The sequence below is a fragment of the Onychomys torridus genome, chromosome X (assembly GCF_903995425.1).
Source record: "Onychomys torridus chromosome X, mOncTor1.1, whole genome shotgun sequence".
In the NCBI taxonomy this organism is placed as follows: domain Eukaryota; kingdom Metazoa; phylum Chordata; class Mammalia; order Rodentia; family Cricetidae; genus Onychomys; species Onychomys torridus.
In genome coordinates, this window is record NC_050466.1 from 70,417,769 (window position 1) to 70,437,219 (window position 19,451).

At 33.5% G+C, this 19,451-nt stretch overlaps 1 protein-coding gene across 1 annotated transcript in view; it reads right to left on the bottom strand.

Moving 5' to 3' along the window:
• Positions 1-19,451, bottom strand: part of Cfap47 (cilia and flagella associated protein 47) — a 236,379-nt gene that overhangs the window by 14,148 nt on the left and 202,780 nt on the right. Inside the window, exons 60-63 of the mRNA XM_036173897.1 lie at positions 19,323-19,417; positions 14,389-14,544; positions 12,800-12,971; positions 12,078-12,239 (exon numbers count right to left, since the gene is read on the bottom strand). Of these exons, the coding sequence (XP_036029790.1) occupies positions 12,078-12,239; positions 12,800-12,971; positions 14,389-14,544; positions 19,323-19,417 (585 nt within the window). The remainder of the gene's footprint in view (positions 1-12,077; positions 12,240-12,799; positions 12,972-14,388; positions 14,545-19,322; positions 19,418-19,451) is intronic.

Genomic DNA, 19,451 nt, shown 5'->3' on the forward strand with positions numbered 1-19,451 from the left:
CAAAAAATACCTAAAACTTAAGAGAACACACTAAAAATGGGTCAATAATGCAACAGAGTTCTCAAATGAAAAAGTATCAATGTCCAATAATTATAAAAACTTTTCAATATCCTTAGACACCAGGAAAATGAAAATTAAAACTACATGGTGATGCCATCTAACCTCATTCAAAAATGGATCCCATAAAGAAAAATAGAAACAAACGGTGGTGAGATAGTATGGAAAATGTTGTATTTATATACTGCTGGTGGCAATGTAAATTAGCCCACTTCCTATGGAACTCAGCATAGAGGTTCCTCAAAATACTGAAAATAAAATTATCATATGATGCAGCTACTTTCATCCTTGATATTGCTGACAGGCTTTAAATGAATATATGGCAGAGATACTCAGACAATTCTATATACTGTAAATAAAATATGAATTACTGTGAAATCAGAATGAAGAACCTATCATGATATATTATCCTCTCATATTTCTTCTTTTTTATTATCTGGTTACTGGAATATGAGCTGTGGTCCTAAGGCTTTTGGCCTTAAGTAATTAAATGTTCCTAAAATTTCGCTAAGAAGAGATTCATAAATCACAATGCAATGAGCTACTAAACCATAGAAATGAGTCCATTATTCTGATTTCTGACCTTTCACATGCCTACAAAAATATGCAAAAATAACTAAGGAGTGTAAGTTGGGAGCTGTAAACACACATCTAGAATCATATACCTAAACTCATATCTTTAGATATGCATCTTTCTATATCTATATCTATATCCTATACATCTATTGGTGACATGAAAATTGTAGCTATTGTGATCATATTCATTGGGAAGATAATCAGGGTTAATTTAACATAATCCTAAAAATTAATTTGAATACTTGTGCTATTTAGAGCAACAGTTTAAAAATATGTAATTCTAACCGAGGTTCTTCTGGAAAAACTATGATCTATTCTTTTGTATTTTAAATGTCAATGCACAGGAATCAAGTCCAGGAACTTGAAGAACATACTTTTGGCCAGCAGTGAGTTACAAAATTTGTTCTTCTTTAATACATTGTGCTATATTTCTAAAACAAAATTTAAATGTAGCTACTTAAAAAGTGAGAAAAATACTGCTGTGTGTATTTATGCACACAGTAATAAATAAAGCTAAAGCATATCATTTGTTAAACTTCTGCCACACTGGATTTAAATATATTATTTAAATAATCTTAGAAGTCTTTAACAAAGCAGAAAGATTTAGCTAGGCTTCCAGAAGGGTTTTAAGCAGACTATATCCTATGTCACAGAATCTTATTACTTTTGGGAATGAAGTGGAGAACCTATTTGGAAAAATAGTTGGATGGCCTGCTCTGTAATGTAAGAGGGGCTGTCACGTAATGGCTGAGTGTTCTTTATACACAAAATAGCACTTGGTGGTTATGAACATCTGTGCAAATGAAAAAGTCAATAATTAATTGAGGCAACCCAATCTTTTATTATGAGAGGAGGATGCACATTCAGAGATTGTGTACTTCAGAGAAAGAAAATGGAAAAATAAAGCTCAGACCAAACACTCTGTCTCCTCTCCTCTCCTCTCTTCTCCTCTCCTCTCCTCTCCCTCTCCCTCTCCCTCTCCCTCCCCCCCCCTCTCTCTGAGTGTGTGTCTTATAAATATACATCTGGCCAGTTGCTGTGGGATGTTTTTATGTATGTTGTCAATATGTTTTACTCTCATTGGTTAATAAAGCTGCACTGGACTATGGCAGAATGGAGCCAGGTGGGAAATCCAAGAGAGACAGAGAGAGAAGAAAGACTGAGCCAGAGAAATGCTCTGAGCCACCGCCAGGAGAAGCGAGATGTGAGGAACAGGTAATGCCACGAAGCCACATGGCAAAACATAGATTAACAGGAATGGGTTGAGTTTAGTTGTAAGATCTAGCTAGTAAGAAGCCTAAGCCATAGGCCAAACAGTTTGTAATTAGTGTAATAAGCCTCTGAGTGATTATTTTATAAGCAGCTGCAGGACCGCAGGTGGGAGAGATTGTCTGGAGAAACTTCTAGCTACAGCCAGTAATCCTTATTTCAGATCCTGGGAAAATCCTTGTAGTACTGATGCACACTGTGCATTAGTTACTACTAAATATTTGTCATTATGATATTCAGACTTGACTAATAATATGATAATTTAGATAAATAAATTGTTTTACATGACATTTGTACTGACATGTGTGACTTACATAGTCTCAAGTATTTTTGAGAGGAACTAATACAGTAATTGTAATTTCATAGAGGTTTGAGTTTGAATTATATAAACTAAGGGTGGGGGTGGTAAGATTTCAAGTCACTTTGTCTGGTTTATCCTTGCAGATCCTCCAGAAAAACAATTTTATTGTGTCTTAGTTGTTGCATATCCACAAAATAGGACGTTTTAATTTTGAAGACTACCTTTTAAAAAAAGATGTCAGCTATGCTATTGAAGGAACAGTATAAATGGAAGCCATCAGTCAGTAAAGCTGATGTGCTTTAGAAGAAAGTTAGATTAGAAGTTGAAGCAATAGTGTCAATTTACTTAGGATGTAAATGAACATCCTATGGTTTCTATGAGGAAAAATAAAGTTTACTGAGATTATGCTAGTGGCTACTCTGATCTGTGTAAAAAATTCAGTGAACAAAAAAGGTATCAATAAAAAGTGAACAATTATTTTATTTGTAGTTCAGGAAATGTACAGGCTTTAGGAGAAATGCAATTCAAGAAATACTCAGAAATATTCCATCACTACTATTATTTATACTTTATTAGGATTCAAATTTATCTTTAACATGACAAGAGTTAAAAGATAGGATAGTAGTTTAAAATGTTTTTAACAGCTTCATAAAAGATACAATCATTCACTTACTTTGGCCTTAAAATAGATTTTCTTTCTGATTCTTTATGACTGTTACATATTCCTAGATGTAAATGGAAGCATGGGAAAGGAAGTACAATTAATCAGTTCAAAGGTCAGCTATATAGAAAACTGAAAACAGATGCTTCGAATTCACAAGAGAGCACTAGCCATTACATCAGGGCTAGGTAGCATAAAGGGATAGCTATTCAGAGGAAAGGTTTATGAGTTGGCTTGCCAGACAGGCGATAGGAACACACTTTTCAAGGATCATTCTGCAAAGAGAAAAGGTGGTAGTGAGGGGTGTAGAACAGCAAGGTTCTGTAATAATCAAGGCAAAAATATCAGTGATTTAAACCAAGGTGGCATTAGTAGGAATGGTAAACAACAACAACAACAACAAACCTTGGTTTTGCTTATATCTATAGATTGGATGGCCAAGTTTTCTAATAGATCATAAATGATATGAGTCAGAAATTGGGGAACACAAATTTATTGCAACATTCTTTGAGGAATGTGTAAAACTAGAATTACCATTCACTTAAATGAGAAGTCTGTAAAAAGACTCCCCTTTGGGGAGAAATAATTTATTTTTTTTAGAACTTCATGTTAATTATTAATGTTCTGTCGAGCTATTTAATAAAACAGAAAATTAATATATATGTTTGATACTTAGGGAAAAGTTTAGGAATTGAAATAAATATTGGGTTCTTCAAAGTACAGATGAGAAAAATACGCACAGTGTTTAACAGTGATGGCACTGGATACTTTATGAGAGTAGCTACTGGAGTCATTAGGAACCATGCAAGCTGTGCTACATGAAAGAATAACAGACAATGTATTTTTATTATTTATCTACAATCTGTCTGTCTGTCTATCACGTATGTATGAATATTCTGTTTGGTTCCTCTATGTATTTATCTATGTTTGTTTGTTTCTTTTGTTGTTTTTTTTAGATGTGGTTTTTCTGTGCAGCCCTGGCTGTCCTGAGACTCACTCTGTAGACCAGGCTTGAACTTAAGAGATTCACCTTCCTCTGTCTCCTGAGTGCTGGGATTAAAAGTATGTGGCATCCCTCCCAGCCTACAATGTTTTTCATGATTAGAACAGCAAAGAATAAGGGAAAGACAATGTGCTGACATGAACTTCAATACTGGGATTGAGGGGATCAGGAAATGACAATAGTGAGGCGTCCCTGACTACAGCATCAAAGCAACATGTATTTTAAATTCCTCTCAAGGGATATTCCTAACATTGGATTTTGTTCCAAATTTCATTTTCTTTTTGTGTCTTTCTTTTCTTTTCGTTTTTTGTTTTTTTTGAGACAGGGTTTCTCTGTGTAACAATCCAGGACTGCTTCTGCCTCACCAGTGTTGAGATTACAGGTGTGCACCACTACCACTCGGCAAGCAAATCTCATTTTCTTGCTCTCTGTTGGAAATGCCTTAACTATGTGACCCTTTTAAACTTGTAGAGTCTTAAATATGCCCACAATAGGATTATTGCTACATATTCCCAACCATCCCATTTTCACCTTGGGTGACTTCTGGGAGGTTGGTAAGTACTTTATTGACCAATTCCTTTGTTTAAGCACTTACAGAGAAGGCACAACTGAGGAAACAAGAAACAAGATGAATATGCAGGTTCTCTGTGTCAATACTTAAGAGATTTTTTTTTGTATGTGGTATAGTCCTGTAATCTTAAATAATAGGGAGGTTGATGCAAAACGATATACAAGAAAAACACATGGTTACATAACTTAGCAAAACTATCTCAAAATATATCACAAAAGTATTTAGAGATATAATTCAGTAGTAGAGTACTAGGCTAGTATGTGTGAGGCTCTAGATTTAAACTTTTATCAGTGAAAAACAAAACTCTGTTCTTGTATGTATCATTCCTTAGTGATACATATTTTGACTACATTCAACAATGCTAATGCTGGATTTATCTCAAAAAGAACAGAAGTGTTTAGTAGTTTTCTCAGAGATTTGGTATTTGAAATATACCTGAAATATGTACCATGTTTGTTATGCTACTACAATTTAGAATTGCCCAGATTGGAGGTCTGTAGGACATCAAACAGAAGTAAGGACATGAAAAAGTTTTTCCCTGTTGGGATATGATCAGAAAGTAGTAGGCAGGAAGAAGCACCTTAATTAACAAGCACTGCCAAATCTGGTAATAGAAAATTCAATTAAAATTATTGAATATTTGTGTGTGTGTGTGTGTGTGTGTGTGTGTGTGTGTGTGTGTGTGTTTAGGTAAATTAGATACAGTGATACAAGTTTTGTAGTGTCATTAAAATTAAACAATTTTACACATTCTAAATATGTGGTAGGCATGTTATACATATTTTTATTGCTGTTATTGTGGTTTTAAGGAATACTAGGCACTGAAGAGAGAATGCAGTGATCAAGAATAATCACTTAAGTGGGCTGATATTGTCCTATATTTGACACAGTGCTAGTATTTATTGGAAATAAGTTTATTTTCCCTCATAATAATACCATTAAGCATATTAGAGAACTGTATTTTGAGAGATTAGCCATTCTCATATATTTGTTACAAGAATGCAGAAGCCATTCTCCATGGTAAAAATAATTGTATTCACATAATTGAAACAGCTTCTCACATAAATAATGACTCTAGAAAAATAACAGGCAAAGAAGAGATCTATAAGATTTTCAAAAGGGGAAATTGATATTAAATTGTAGTAACCTTTTCAGTTATTTTAAAAATTATGTTTTGCTCCCCATCTGGAGCATTTGAAAGCAATTCATCTCTATCAGTAAGAAGTCTTTGATAGAAATGCTTACAAAATATTTCATCAGATTTTCTTTACACATCACCATTTTGTAGTGTGTCTCACTATATATCCTAGGCTTGCTAGACATTCTCTATGTACTTTTTTCAGGATGACCTCAAACAGACCTCCAGTTTAGAAAATACTTTCATGGGATTTTGGATTTCTTAGTGATTCTATATAGTTCATTCAACATAAAAGAGTTCAATACCTCATTTCTTTTCACAGTTTGAATGAATTTATCAAATACAATTTGATGTACTGGAACTTCTGATAAACATATTCATCCCTAGGAAAATGCTTACTGAAATTCACTGAAGTAAATCTATTTCATATTTCTCTTTTGCAAAAGAATTCTCTTAATCTTAATGCAAAATTAGACAATAATGAAAGATGCAAACATATTCTGATTTTGGACAAAATATCTAAAATAATGTCAGCAGTATTAACTAAAAATCTACTCAGAAGTATTTGACTATAATTAAGTATAACTTTTTCCCTTTGGGTGTCTTTCTTTTTTTAAGTGTAGCTGATTTTATTAATAAGAACCAAGAAAAATATTTAATGTTGATATTGTAACATTTAGAGTTTAATACAGAAAATTTTAATTTCAAAATCTTTTCTCTGCCACCTTTTAAACTACTGGTTTAAGAAGTATTTTATATTTCCCAAACTACCAGTTTCAAATGCTTGCCAAGAACTGTGAAATTGAGGTTTCCTGTCTTTTCAAACTCTACATTTTTATTGCTGTCAGACTTGTTGTCCTGCCCCTGAATGTTAAAAGTTGATTTTGTTGTTGTTGCTGTTTTTTTTGTTGTTGTTTGTTTTTTTGGAGACAGAGTCTCACTATGTAGCCCAAGCTATCCTGAAACTTGATCTGTGACCAGGCTGGCTTCTAACTCACAGAGATCCACCTGCCTCTGCCCTCCAAGAGCTGGGATAAAGGCGTATGCCACCACCACTTGGCTTAAACATTTTAAAGTTGGAAAAAAGAAGCGGTTTCCTACCACTAAAATACACAAACTTAAAATTACAACTGTGACTTTCACCAAAAGGACATTTATTCATGCTACAAATCAGAGAGACCCAATGACAGAAACACTGTATGGAACACAAGGACCAAAACCAAGGTCACTTGAATCACCCCCCAAAATTCTCCATTCTTCAAGATGGCTACTCACAGCTGTATTCTGAAGTACTGTTTAAAATGTAACTAAAACTTAGAGTTTTTATTTGAAATCGTATCTTCTCACTGTGGGGAGGATAACTTCAGACCCTCACTGAATGCCTGAAGCAGTGGAAGCTACCAACCTCCAGCAAGATAGCCAACAGTCATGCTCATCTTTCTGCTGATGGGAAGCACTTCTGGCTGACCTCTGACATCTTGTTCACTGGAGGGCCATTAAAGAACAAACAGGTTACCTGAACACAAGCCCTGCCACACTTTGACAGTAGACCCAGTGGCTGACATGGCTCAAGGAAGAACTTTCTGCAGCACTGGAGAAGGCCCAGGCAGAAGCCCATCAGCAGCAAGAGGCCTTAGCGCTTCAGGTGGGGGACCTTAGGCTCACCCTGCAATGGGCAGAGCAGGCAGCTGCCAGGAGAGAGGATTATTTACGCCATGAGATCAGTGAACTTCAGCAGAGACTCCAAGAAGCAGAGAATCGAAATCAAGAACTGAGTCAAAGTGTTTCATCAACAACAAGCCCATTGCTTCGACAGATAGAAAATTTGCAAGCAACCCTAGGGTCTCAGACTTCCTCATGAGAGATGCTAGAGAAGAATCTTTCTGATAGGCATGGTGAATCGCAGACTTTGCTGGCCACAGCAGTTGAAAGAGAACGAGCAGCTACAGAACTCCTTGCCAACAAAATCCAGATGTCTTCGGTGGAGTCACAAAATGCTCTATCGCGCCAAGAAAACAGTGGACTTCAGGCCCAGCTGGAGTCCGAGAAGAATAAAGTGCGAAAACTGGAAGATGAAAATCGTCGGTACCAGGTAGAGTTAGAAAACATAACAGATGAATATGTAAGAACACTTGAAGAGACAAGGATGGAAGAGACACTGTTGTGCAGTCAGTTAGAAATGGAAAAAATGAAAGTTGAACAAGAAGGGAAAAAAGCCGTTTTCACTCAAGAAGCAGCGAAAGGAAAGGACCACAAAGTGTTGTCTGTTTCGAGCACTCCTACCGTGTCACGCTTGAGCTCTATAAGTGGAGTAGGTATGGCAGGGCTCCAGGCGTCTCTCCTGCCTCAGGATGAGTCTCAGGACCACTCACTTGGACCAATGTCTGCATGAGCCAGTGGAAGCAATCTTTATGAAGCTGTAAGGCTGGGAGCAGGATCGAGCATTATGGAAAATCTGCAGTCTCAGCTAAAGCTGAGGGAAGGGGACGTTAGTCAATTACAGTCAGAAATTAGCAATCTAGAAAAAACTCGATCCGTAATGTCTGAAGAGCTAGTTAAATTAACAAATCAGAATGACGAACTGGAGGAGAAAGTGAAAGAGATCCCCAAGTTTCGAGTTCAGCTACGAGAGTTGGGTCAAAGATATAACACCATTCTGCAGATGTATGCAGAAAAGGCAGAAGAAGCAGAGGAACTTCGCCTGGATCGTGAAGATGTAAAAAATATGTACAAAACTCAAATAGATGAACTTCTAAGACACAGGCTCAGTTAACTTGTGAAATTTGTATTCCCATCAAACTGGATGTAAACACTTAATATATAAATGCAGACTTCCAATAAATTCTTTTATAGAGTTAGAAAATGGGATTTGCTGTAGAGTGTAAAAAAAACTTTTTAAAAAATTCTTTTATAGTATGTAGTTATATTTGCAGTTAAATTATTTTGTGCAATATTTGAATTTTAGTTTTGAAACTATTCTTTAAACATTTTTAAGGCATTTTTTTTTTTTGGTGCTTTGAACAGCACAGAAAATTATTACTTTATCCAGATAGCAGTACAGTTAGGAAAGGAGATTGCTGTTTTCATATTATTGTGGATATATAATTAATTGTATTGTACTTATAATTTATGTGTTTGTACATATTGAGAGACTTATAGAGTAATATTAACATTGAAACTTTGAAATCTTTCACACTGAAATCTTCAACATATTTCTTGAAAGTGTTTTAAGCATTCAAGTGTAAAGGTTATTAAAGCCTGTGACTAAATTATAAACTTAAGACTTCCCTTTAAAAGCAGAGGTCACACTGACATGTCTAAAATATAAAGAGAAATTTAAGCTTAAAAAATATTTGTTTTGAAAATTTATTCCATGTGGCTTCCACAATGAAGTGTGAACAAGTGTAGACCCTTATATTACTTTTTATTACTTATCCAAAGAAAGCTTATAAATATTTAATATTAGCTAGACATAATTGGATAGTGGGAAATTTTGCTTGCAATAAATTTTGACATAGCATCAGTAGCAGGTAATTTTGAAGTATTTTACTACACTTTTGGTGTCTTTCAAAAACCATATTGCCACCTTTTTTTCTTTTCCCACTATTAAGAGTCCACAATTGTGATAGAGATGGAATCATATGCCCTGTATTACATGGTAGTAGCCATAAAAGTAGGAGAAAAGAACTTCAAAGACAATTTAAAGATTGATAGCAATAGGAATAAATTGAATGGCAACTTGATCAAACTGTCTTTGTAACTGCCTCATTCTCTTTAAAGGGAAACAAGACAGTGAGAATTGAACTAATTTCTTTCTCTGAGAATATAAACTATACATGAAATCTTGACCTTTTGTCATAGGAAAGTAAGTTAAAGTATACATATCTGAAAAATTTTTAAATAGTATAGTTAGTGTTGATTAAAATCATGATCTTTCTCAAAACAATGTGAGAAGAAATAATAATGTATTTGATTTATACTGGATATTCAGTAGAGGATAGTATGATCTTGTTCTCTCTTTGTGACAGTAAACACTGTTCTTGGTTCCGTCTCCAATTAATTAAGTGGAGAGGGTTTTTAATTAAACTCAGACAATGTAGGCTAATGAAAATAAAATAATCATGATAAGATATTCATCTAGAATTTTCTTTTGTGTCATACAAAATTTTGAGGTTTATCTTGATTGTCTTTTAACTGATAATTGTATTATTTAATTACAACTGTCAACAGCAATCATAAGTGAGCTAATGAAGGAACTTGGGTTATTTTCCATTCAAATGATTTTGCTCATATTTTTCCATTACAATAAGGGCAAAAGCTATCATTGAGTGGTTAATTAAGAATATAGTATAGGGCTGACAAAGTGTCTCAGTGGCTAAGGGTGCCTAAAAGCCTGAATTCAATCTTTGGAACTCACATGACAGAAACAGAGAGACAAGCAAATTGTCTTCTGATAGCCACATACATTCTGTGACACACAAACACACATACATATACAAAATAAATATATGGAAAAAACTGAAGGATAGAATACAATAACCTGATTACTAGGAAGAAGGAATGTCTATGTTACTGGAATAGCAGTAATCATGGCTTGAACTATGCTTTACTGTATATAGTTAAGCCACTGAATGGTTCATAATGAGTCAGATTCTAAATATATTGCTATAATAGTTTCATGCAATAAATAAGCATATACATCACTACATGATCTTCCAATGTTTTTTTAAGTGTTGGAGAAGGAAGGTGTACACAAGGTAGAGTGACACAGATACATGAAAATGCCATAATGAATCCCATTACTTTGGATGGTAACCATAAAATAAAAACGGGGTCCAGCATAATACTGAATATCTGTAATTTTAGCAATCAAGAATCTAGAGAGACAGATGACTAAAGTTCAAGGCCTACATAGTCATCACATAGCAAATTCTAGGCCAGCTAGGACTACATAGTAAGACCCCATCTCCAAATAAGCAAACAGAGTTTATAATGACTACATTAGCATTGTTCTAGGGGGCAAATAGTAAGGGTTTAGGTGAAAGTGTTTCTGAACCCTGTATTCATTTATACAATAAATATCATAGCACTTTAAAGGATTTTATGAAATCCCTGGGTAAAAATAGCAAATGATTATATAAGCAAGTATTCTATAGAAATTTAATAAGTACATCCAGCATCCAGTTTCTTCTTTGCCTCCCAGGGTTCGTCAAGGTAAAATCATATTTAGTAATCACCATGGATACTGCTGATTAACTTTTGTTTATTATTGAAACCAAAATACTCAGGATTTTTTTTTTTTTTCGAGACAGGGTTTCTCTTTGTAGCTTTGCGCCTTTCCTGGAACTCCCTTTGTAGACCAGGCTGACCTCGAACTCACAGAGATCCACCTGCCTCTGCCTCGCGAGTGCTAGGAAAAAAGGCTTGCGCCACCACTGTCTGGCTAGGAATTTTTTTTTTTAACAGAGTATATTTAGTAAAAATCTTTTACATGCCTGACACTCAATGAGAGATTCCTTTCCTTGTGGAATTTTGCCTAACAGTGACAGCATATATAACAGACATTACATGGCACAACACATCACAATCAGTTTTCTGGAAGACAAAGTGGAATAAAACATCTTGAAAAAGACTAGAAAAAATGAAGTATTACTATTAGGGGAACAAATCAAATATCAATTTCCTTCTCAGAAGCCACTGAAGTTAGACCAATGTGTTAAAAGAAAAATAACTCTGAACCATGAATTCTATGTTCAACAAATTTATCCTTTGTTAATGAAGGAAAAAGGAAGATAATCTCATATTAAGCAAATCTATGAGAATATTTCATCAGTGGGGCTATTCTTGAACTGCTACAGAATATACTTTGGGCAAAGATAAAGGAGATAGAAATGGCTAGTAACTTTAGGAAGAACTATAAGCAAGAAAATGGAGGAGGTGGAATTAAGGCTAAACATAATAGCCTACCATCCTCATAAATAGTTCTTTAAAACTTCTTTGAAATTTATGTATTTGCAGTACAAATAAAGTGGATGAGAAATATATAGAGGAAGCAGAAATTAAATAAAAGATAAACCTATGATTATATCTAGTAAATTTATGACTTCTATCAGTTGATAGAACTGGACTTGGCTATAGACTAGTGATACAGTACTTGTGAAGTTTGTACAAAGCCCTGGGATCAATAAAAGAAGAACCACTAAATAGGAAGTAGAAGAAGCAAAAAGAGTAAGTACTATCATTAACCAATGGGCTCTAAAAAATACTTGTAGAGCTTTGGCTTCTTCTATTTTGTCGGTTTATATGTTATACATGAATATTTCAGTCAGAAGTTACCAAAAAGCATAAATAATTAAATTTATAAGGGATTTTTTTTCTGATTTCACAAAAATCATTTAGAGAAATCCTCTATTGTCTGTCTTAAAATTTCATAATACATTTTTGAATTAATTATATTCATAAAATCAGTTACCTAAATCTTCTTGATATATTAAAAAATACCTTGTCTGACTTGTCAGTCTAAATTCTGAGACAGATGTCTTGAATAAACCAATTCCTTGAATGTTAATTATATCCTCCACTTCAGGCTCAGTAGCAATCAACGTTATAGGAAATTTCCAGATTCCATCTGTTATGCACTCAATTTTCAATGTGATATGAGCCCTTGAACACACACACACACAAACAAATACACATAAAAAAGTTTAAAAAATACAACAAGAAGATAAGGAAAGAGATTAAATACATTAATTTAATATCTAAAGTAAAAATCAAAGTAACTCTTGGGCTCAGCAAAAAAAGGGGGATATTTTGTTTTAAAAATTTAGATGACTGTTATTTCTATTTTAGGAATAATTTTGTAGTTAGTAATTTACAGTATCATTGTCATTTGAGATAATGATTTTGTGGGCCTTCTTATCTACTCTTTACTTAGCTCCCAAAATACAGTAATTGTTGCAAAATTCACTACCAGTTTTCTGTAACCAACATAAACTATTAGTGTACTTAGTTAGTTATAGGTACATTCTGGCAATGGGTCCAATAAACTATGTATTTTTTTCATTAGAATCCTTGTCAGAGCTTATTAGCTAGAAATGATATAGCTCCAAATGTTTTTGAACAGTATTAAGGAAATAATATAATCCAAATATTGAGAGGTGGAAAAAATACTGAAATAAAATGCATAATAATACTATATTTAAAAGAGAATGAATTATGTTTACCGGACTGGTTTTCTTGGTGTAAATATCAGATTGAAAATCAATGAAATTAATTCATGTTTAACATTAAAATGTTTTCTGTACAAATATAAAGTTATAGAAGAGCTCAGGTTAGTCTTCAAATCATCAGATTCAAATTCTATTTCATACTCAAATTCACGTCTTCTAGGAGGTACTAGGAAAATTAAAACAAAACAAAAGCATGTATCAGTTTAGCTCATTACACATAAACTGAACATCAATTTATGTGCCAACGTTATTTCTAAACAGGTTTTTAGAAGAGAAATGGAAATTTTATCTAGCTTTATTTTCATAATGTTTACTATAAAACCAGGGATATAATACTATGAGTTATTTTGATAAAATGAAATATATGAATAAATATTAAAATATAGAATAGAATTCTCAATATCTTTAATTCTTTACAATTTAGGCTTATGAACTAAGAAAAACTAAATAAAAATTGATAGTCAACACTAATTATGAAAAAGAAATACTTTTACATGGGTGATATCTGATAAACATATGCAAATTTAATTTTTAATTAATTTTGTCCGTGTTGATTATGTATTTTGCTGTGATTACAAATTGTTATACAAGGTCAGGTGTGGAATCATTTTGGCTTCAGAGTTTGGATTTTGAAATCTAGAATTCACTATTCATAGCATATATCCAATTATTTTAATTTGTATAGAAAATATAAAATACAAATGAAATTTGTGAAGTAAAATTTGCCATTTAGAAAATGATTTAAGTAGTACATTTGAATTGTGTCAATTTTCTTTTTAAAAATTTTTTATTTTTTGTATTTTTTGGTTTTTTGAGATAGGGTTTCTCTGTGTAGTTTTGGTGCCTGTCCTGGTTTTCACTCTGTACACCAGGCTGGCCTTGAACTCATAGAGATCTGCCTGGCTCTGCCTCCCAAGTGCTGGGATTGAAGGAATGTGTCACCGCCATCTGGCAAAGAGTTATTTATTTGTATGAATGCTCTGACTGCATGTATACCTGAATGCCAGTAGAGCACATCAGATCCCATTAATTGTTGTAAGCCACTATGGGGTTGCTGGGAATTGAACTTGGCACCTGTGGAAGAGTAGCCAGTGCTCTTAACCACTGAGCCATCTCTCTAGCTACTTCTATTTCTTAAAGTAAGAAACACTCATTCAAAAGAATTTTTTTTTATAAATGCAATATGGCTTCAGCAACAATTCTTGAATTTAGAAGGGACTCAATGTTTAGGTCAGTGGCAGAGTATTTGCATAACTTGGGATAATGCTCAAAATGATACATACACAAAACCAGGTAAACATAAAAAGATGTAGAAGTTGAGTTCAAGTGGAACTTACTGAAGTTGAGAGATTTACCATTCACGTCATATAAATCAATGTAGTAACTATAACTACTATTACTACTGAGCTAACTGCTATGTAAAGACAACAAATTTAACAGAGTTCTTGAGTACTTAAATGTTTTATGGGAAATGAAAAGTAAATAGATCTTAATTATGAAGCAATCAGCAACCTACATTTTAAAGTTAATGAATTTTTATTTACTATAGTTAATTACTATAGCCATGATTATAATTTTCTTACCATCAACATCTTCATAAATACTGTTCAATGAATTTCTTTTTGGATACACTACAAATTCTGTCAAGTCATGCGATGGATGTGGGCCAAAAAAACTACCAATCATTGTTACTTCCACTTTCTCTTCTATCCGTTTATTGGCCTGACATTTTATGACAACTGTATGAGAAATTTTTTAGTTAATTCAACTGTTAGGTAACATTATTATTACTGAAATAAAACAAACTTATGAAAATTTCACTGAACATAATTTAATTTAGTACTGCATATGCCACATATACTCATGTTGTATATATATATATATATATGTATATATACATATATATATATATATATATACACACATATATATATACATACATATATATATATATATGTGTGTGTGTGTGTATTTATGTTATTATATATAAATATCAACATTAAATAATACATAACAATAGTATCTGTCAGGGTTTCTATTGCCATGAAGAGACCATGACCACAACAACTCTTAAGAAGGAAAACATTTAATTTGGGCTAGCTTACATTTCCAGAGGTTTAGTCCATTAACATCATGGCAGGAAGCATGGCAGTGTGCAGGCAGACATGGTGCTAGAGAAGGAGCTGAAAGTTCTACATCTTGATCCACAGGCAACAGGAAGTTAACTTTGTCTACACTAAGAATAGCTTGATCATAAGAGACCTCAAAGCCCACCCCTGCAGTGACATACTTCCTCCAACAAGGCCATACCTACTTCAACAAAGCTAAATCTTCTAATATTGTCAATTCCTATGAGTTTACAGGGGCCAATTTCATTCAAACATTCCAATCCCTGGCCCCTATAAGCTTGTAACCATGTCATAATGCAAAATGCATTTAGTCCAACTTCAAAAGTCCCCATAGACTATAAGTCTCAAAAATGTTTTAAAGTCCAAAGTTCAAAGTCTCTTCTGATATTCATGTACTCTCTTAACAGTAATCCCCTATAAAATAAAAATAAAAAAAAACAGATATATACTTTCAACATATAATGGTACAGGATATATATGTTAACATTCCAAAATAGGAGAAATGGAGGATAATGAAGAAATACTGGACCAAAACAATACTGAAAAAACAGCTGGGCAAACTCCAAACTCTGCATCTCCATGTCTGACATCAACTGTTCTTTAGATCTCCAACTCTTTTCAGCTTTGTTGCCTACAACATACTTCTTTATCTTGGGCTGGTTCTACTCCTTGTTAGCAGCTCTCCTCAGCAGGTATCTCACGGTTATGGCACCTCCATTCTCTTGGGATCTCCAAGGCAATCCAGGTTTCACCTTCACAGCTTCATGAAATGACTTCTTTAGACCTCAGTTCAGGGACACCCCTGAAACACACCTGGCCTCAGTGGCTTTGGCTTTTCTTAGAAATGGAGGAAGATTCCATAGGCCCTTTTTTCTGTCCTTGACTCTAAAGCCAGAACAACATGGTCAAAGTTGCCAAGTTCTGATGCTTGTTGGGGCTGGAACATGGCCCCCTTGTTCAATTACATCTTCATCTTTTCAGTGGTTTCCTTCATTGCCTAAGCTTGGCTGTCCTGGAACTGGATCTGTAGACCAGGCTAGCTTCAAACACAGATGTCCACCTGCTTCTGCTTCTGGAGTGCTAGTATTAAAAGTGTGCACCACTGCATCTGGCCTTAGCTTTTCATTAATTTCTTTTCACAAGAGTAACCTTACCTAGGTTGTCCTTAGGTCACCACTATTTTTATTCCATTTCTTAATCTATTTATCTTCTTGAAGACAGGACTTAGCTGCATTCCACATACTGGTGATCCTTTTCTCCACAAATTGTACATTTTGTATTTTTCCTTTCTCCATTGGCTCCTTTTCATTATATATCATCATTAGAGTTAACACTAAACTGTTTTGAGATTTCCTCTGCCAACAGATTTAATGCAAACCTCTTTACTTTAGCCTTAGGCAGACTTTCTGGACAAGGGCAAAAACCAGCCACATTCTTCACCAAAATATCAAAAAAAAACAGCTCTTGGCAGCATACTAAAATCCTTCCCCTCTGATACCTCTTGAGCCAGGGCTCCATAGATCAGATCTTCCATGCTCCTACTAGCATCTTCCATTAAGCAGTGCTTAAAACATTCTGTTGTTTTGCTAACCCAAAGTACCAAAGTCAAAATTTCTCCAAACAAAACATGGTCTGGACTATCATAGCAATACCTCAGATCTGGGTACCAACTTCTGTCTTAGTTAAGGCTTCTTTTGTTGTGAAGAAGCACCATGACCACAGGAACTCTTATAAAGGAAAACATTTAATTGGGGCAGTCTACATTTGTAGAGGTTTATTCCATTATCATTATGGCAGGAAGCATGGCAGTGTGCAAAAAGACATGGTGCTGGAAGAGCTGAGAGTTCTACATCTTGATCTACAGGCAACAGGAAGTGAATTCTATCTACACTGAGCACAGCTTGAGCATAGGAGACCTCAAAGCCCATTTCTTCCAACAAGGCCGTATCTCCTAATAATGCTAATCCCTATGACCTTATGGGGGCTAAATACATTCACAGTATCCAAAAGTCAAATATGTAATATCTATAGTAGATGATTACAGACTATATTAGGATGTAGAAATTTGTTTCTTGAACTGATATGTTCAATATCATTAATTCAAGTGGCAAATCTGGACACATGAACTACTTTTAAAAAATCTGTATATTTATTGTGGAACTCTCATATCTACTTTTATAACAACAGTAAAATATATGCCTTCAAATAATTAAAATATAAATTCAATAATCATTAGTTTGTAATAACATTTAAAGCACTCCTATTTGGCTTTTTACATGTACTTTAATATTCAAACAAAGATTTTTAAATTTCAAATCTGTAAAATCTATCATGTTAGTGGTTATACATAAGACTACAATGACTTAATATTAATCTTAAATGTCATGTATTAATGTTAATTCATAGCATTCATGATCTCTCTATAGTATGTATAGTATGTATTACATGCTAATATTTATGATTATCAAATGTAGAAGTTTTAATATTAGAATAAAATGTTTATATATATATATGTAATTACTAATTATACAAAGAACAATTGCTTTTTCATAGTAGCTCTGTAATACTATGGAGCAATGTATATGAGAGTTCACATATACACAAATATTTTCTACAAATGTACTGTCATACTTCTACTATACACAGATTATACACTGAATTATAAGTGAAAAACTAAAATCTGTATTCTAAAATGTTTGAAGAACATTATGGTATTTTTTTATTTCAACAGTAATAGTGTCTTATGACATATAAAATTAACTGATATTCTCTGACACAATATTCCTTACATTGCATTGGTATTACAAAGTTAATTTTATATTTTATAGTGATATTTTTATAAATAATATATATTATAAATAGTATATAAAATAAAAATAACTGTACATAATCAGAGATAAAATAAAGGAGTGACATAGTTTGGTAAAATATAAAAATTTTTCTGGTTATAATTAAGTTCAACCTTAAGGTATTAAGTTTGAAGATAATGGGATCAATTTACAATTGATGTCATGTCACACTGGCCTTCACTAACAAGTCTTTCAGAAAGTAATGCTCCATCCATCACAATGGATTAATTTCTTATTGTGTTATAATGTAACAGGTGGTAGAAATGTTTTCTAATTATCTGCCCCAATGGACAGTAAGTAGGTAAGTCACAAAGTGAATTGGTAGCTCATGGAACAACAAAATTCTCCTGGGTTTTCAAATAATCTGAATGTTACATAAAAAAGGAATAACAGGTTTTGACAGTTATACTTAAACAGGAAACAGTAGGGTTATCTCTGGTATGTTCTCAAGAAAAAAATGTAAAGCAGACTGTCTAAAATGCAATAATATGTGTGCATAAAATTTTACACACTTGCTTCTCAAAAGGATTCCTATAAAAATTAACTACCAGCATAATTTTAAACTTGTAGTACAACAATTTAATACCAAATACCTAATTTACTTCAGAACACATTATTAGTATCCTGTCTTAATCTGACAGACACTAGTTACAAAATTCATAATTAATTTTAAAAAAGCAAGTAATTACCAAAAGATCCTGAGTATATTTTCTTTGTAGGAAATAAATGAGAAAGTACTCACAAGCTTTTAAAAAATATTTCTGTTTAGCATATTTAATCACAGAAAAACAAAACTGTATATAGTAGGCAGAACCAAGCAGCAGCATTATCAGAATGCCAACAGTTTAATATCTAGCTTCACTATAGGATGCTGGTCAGTTAATAGTGTATTATACATTTTAAACACTGTAGCACTATGGAAAAGACATAGTTAACATAAAAGACATTTTATCATGTCTCTAAAATAATTTAGTGTATTTCAAATGACTTATATAAGTGATGATAAACTTAAGAACAAAACTACAGGTTACATTCACCTGTAAATGCCAAAGGTACTTCTATTTAACAGAAGGACATACTTCATCTTCATCTTTCTTTGTAACTAGTGCTAGCATATTTAGGGACGTGCTCTGGTAAAAGCAAAATTTACCACTTCTTATTTTTCCAAAGTGAGATGATGTAATCTAAGTTCAGTAGAGTCTAATCATTTTTCACTTCTTTACTATTTGTTTTCTTTCATTGCTAAAGATGGAACCCAGACCCTTTCATGTGCTAAGGAAGCAAAGCACTCTATCACTGAACTATGTTTTCAACCCAGAAGTCTAATTCTTTCTTTCGCAATAATTGCTATGGAGAATGAAAGAGAGGACTTTCAAGCCTTTGAAAAGCTCTACCAGAATTTCTTATGATACATAATTTACCAGACCTACTGGTGAGAAAGTAATGTTGAAGCATTCTCACCAATAGGGGATGCGTCTGAATAAAGAAGAGATGGGGTTACAGCATGGTTAAGGTCTCTCCTGAATAACATATACTTACTTGGAGGATTTTTAGGGGGTAGTGCCTGTGGAAGTCCAATGATAGGGTACATCCAGTGTATTGCTTGAATTTCCCCACACTTTACTCCCATAGATCTATTAGAAATGAAAACAAAATAGAAATACTGCC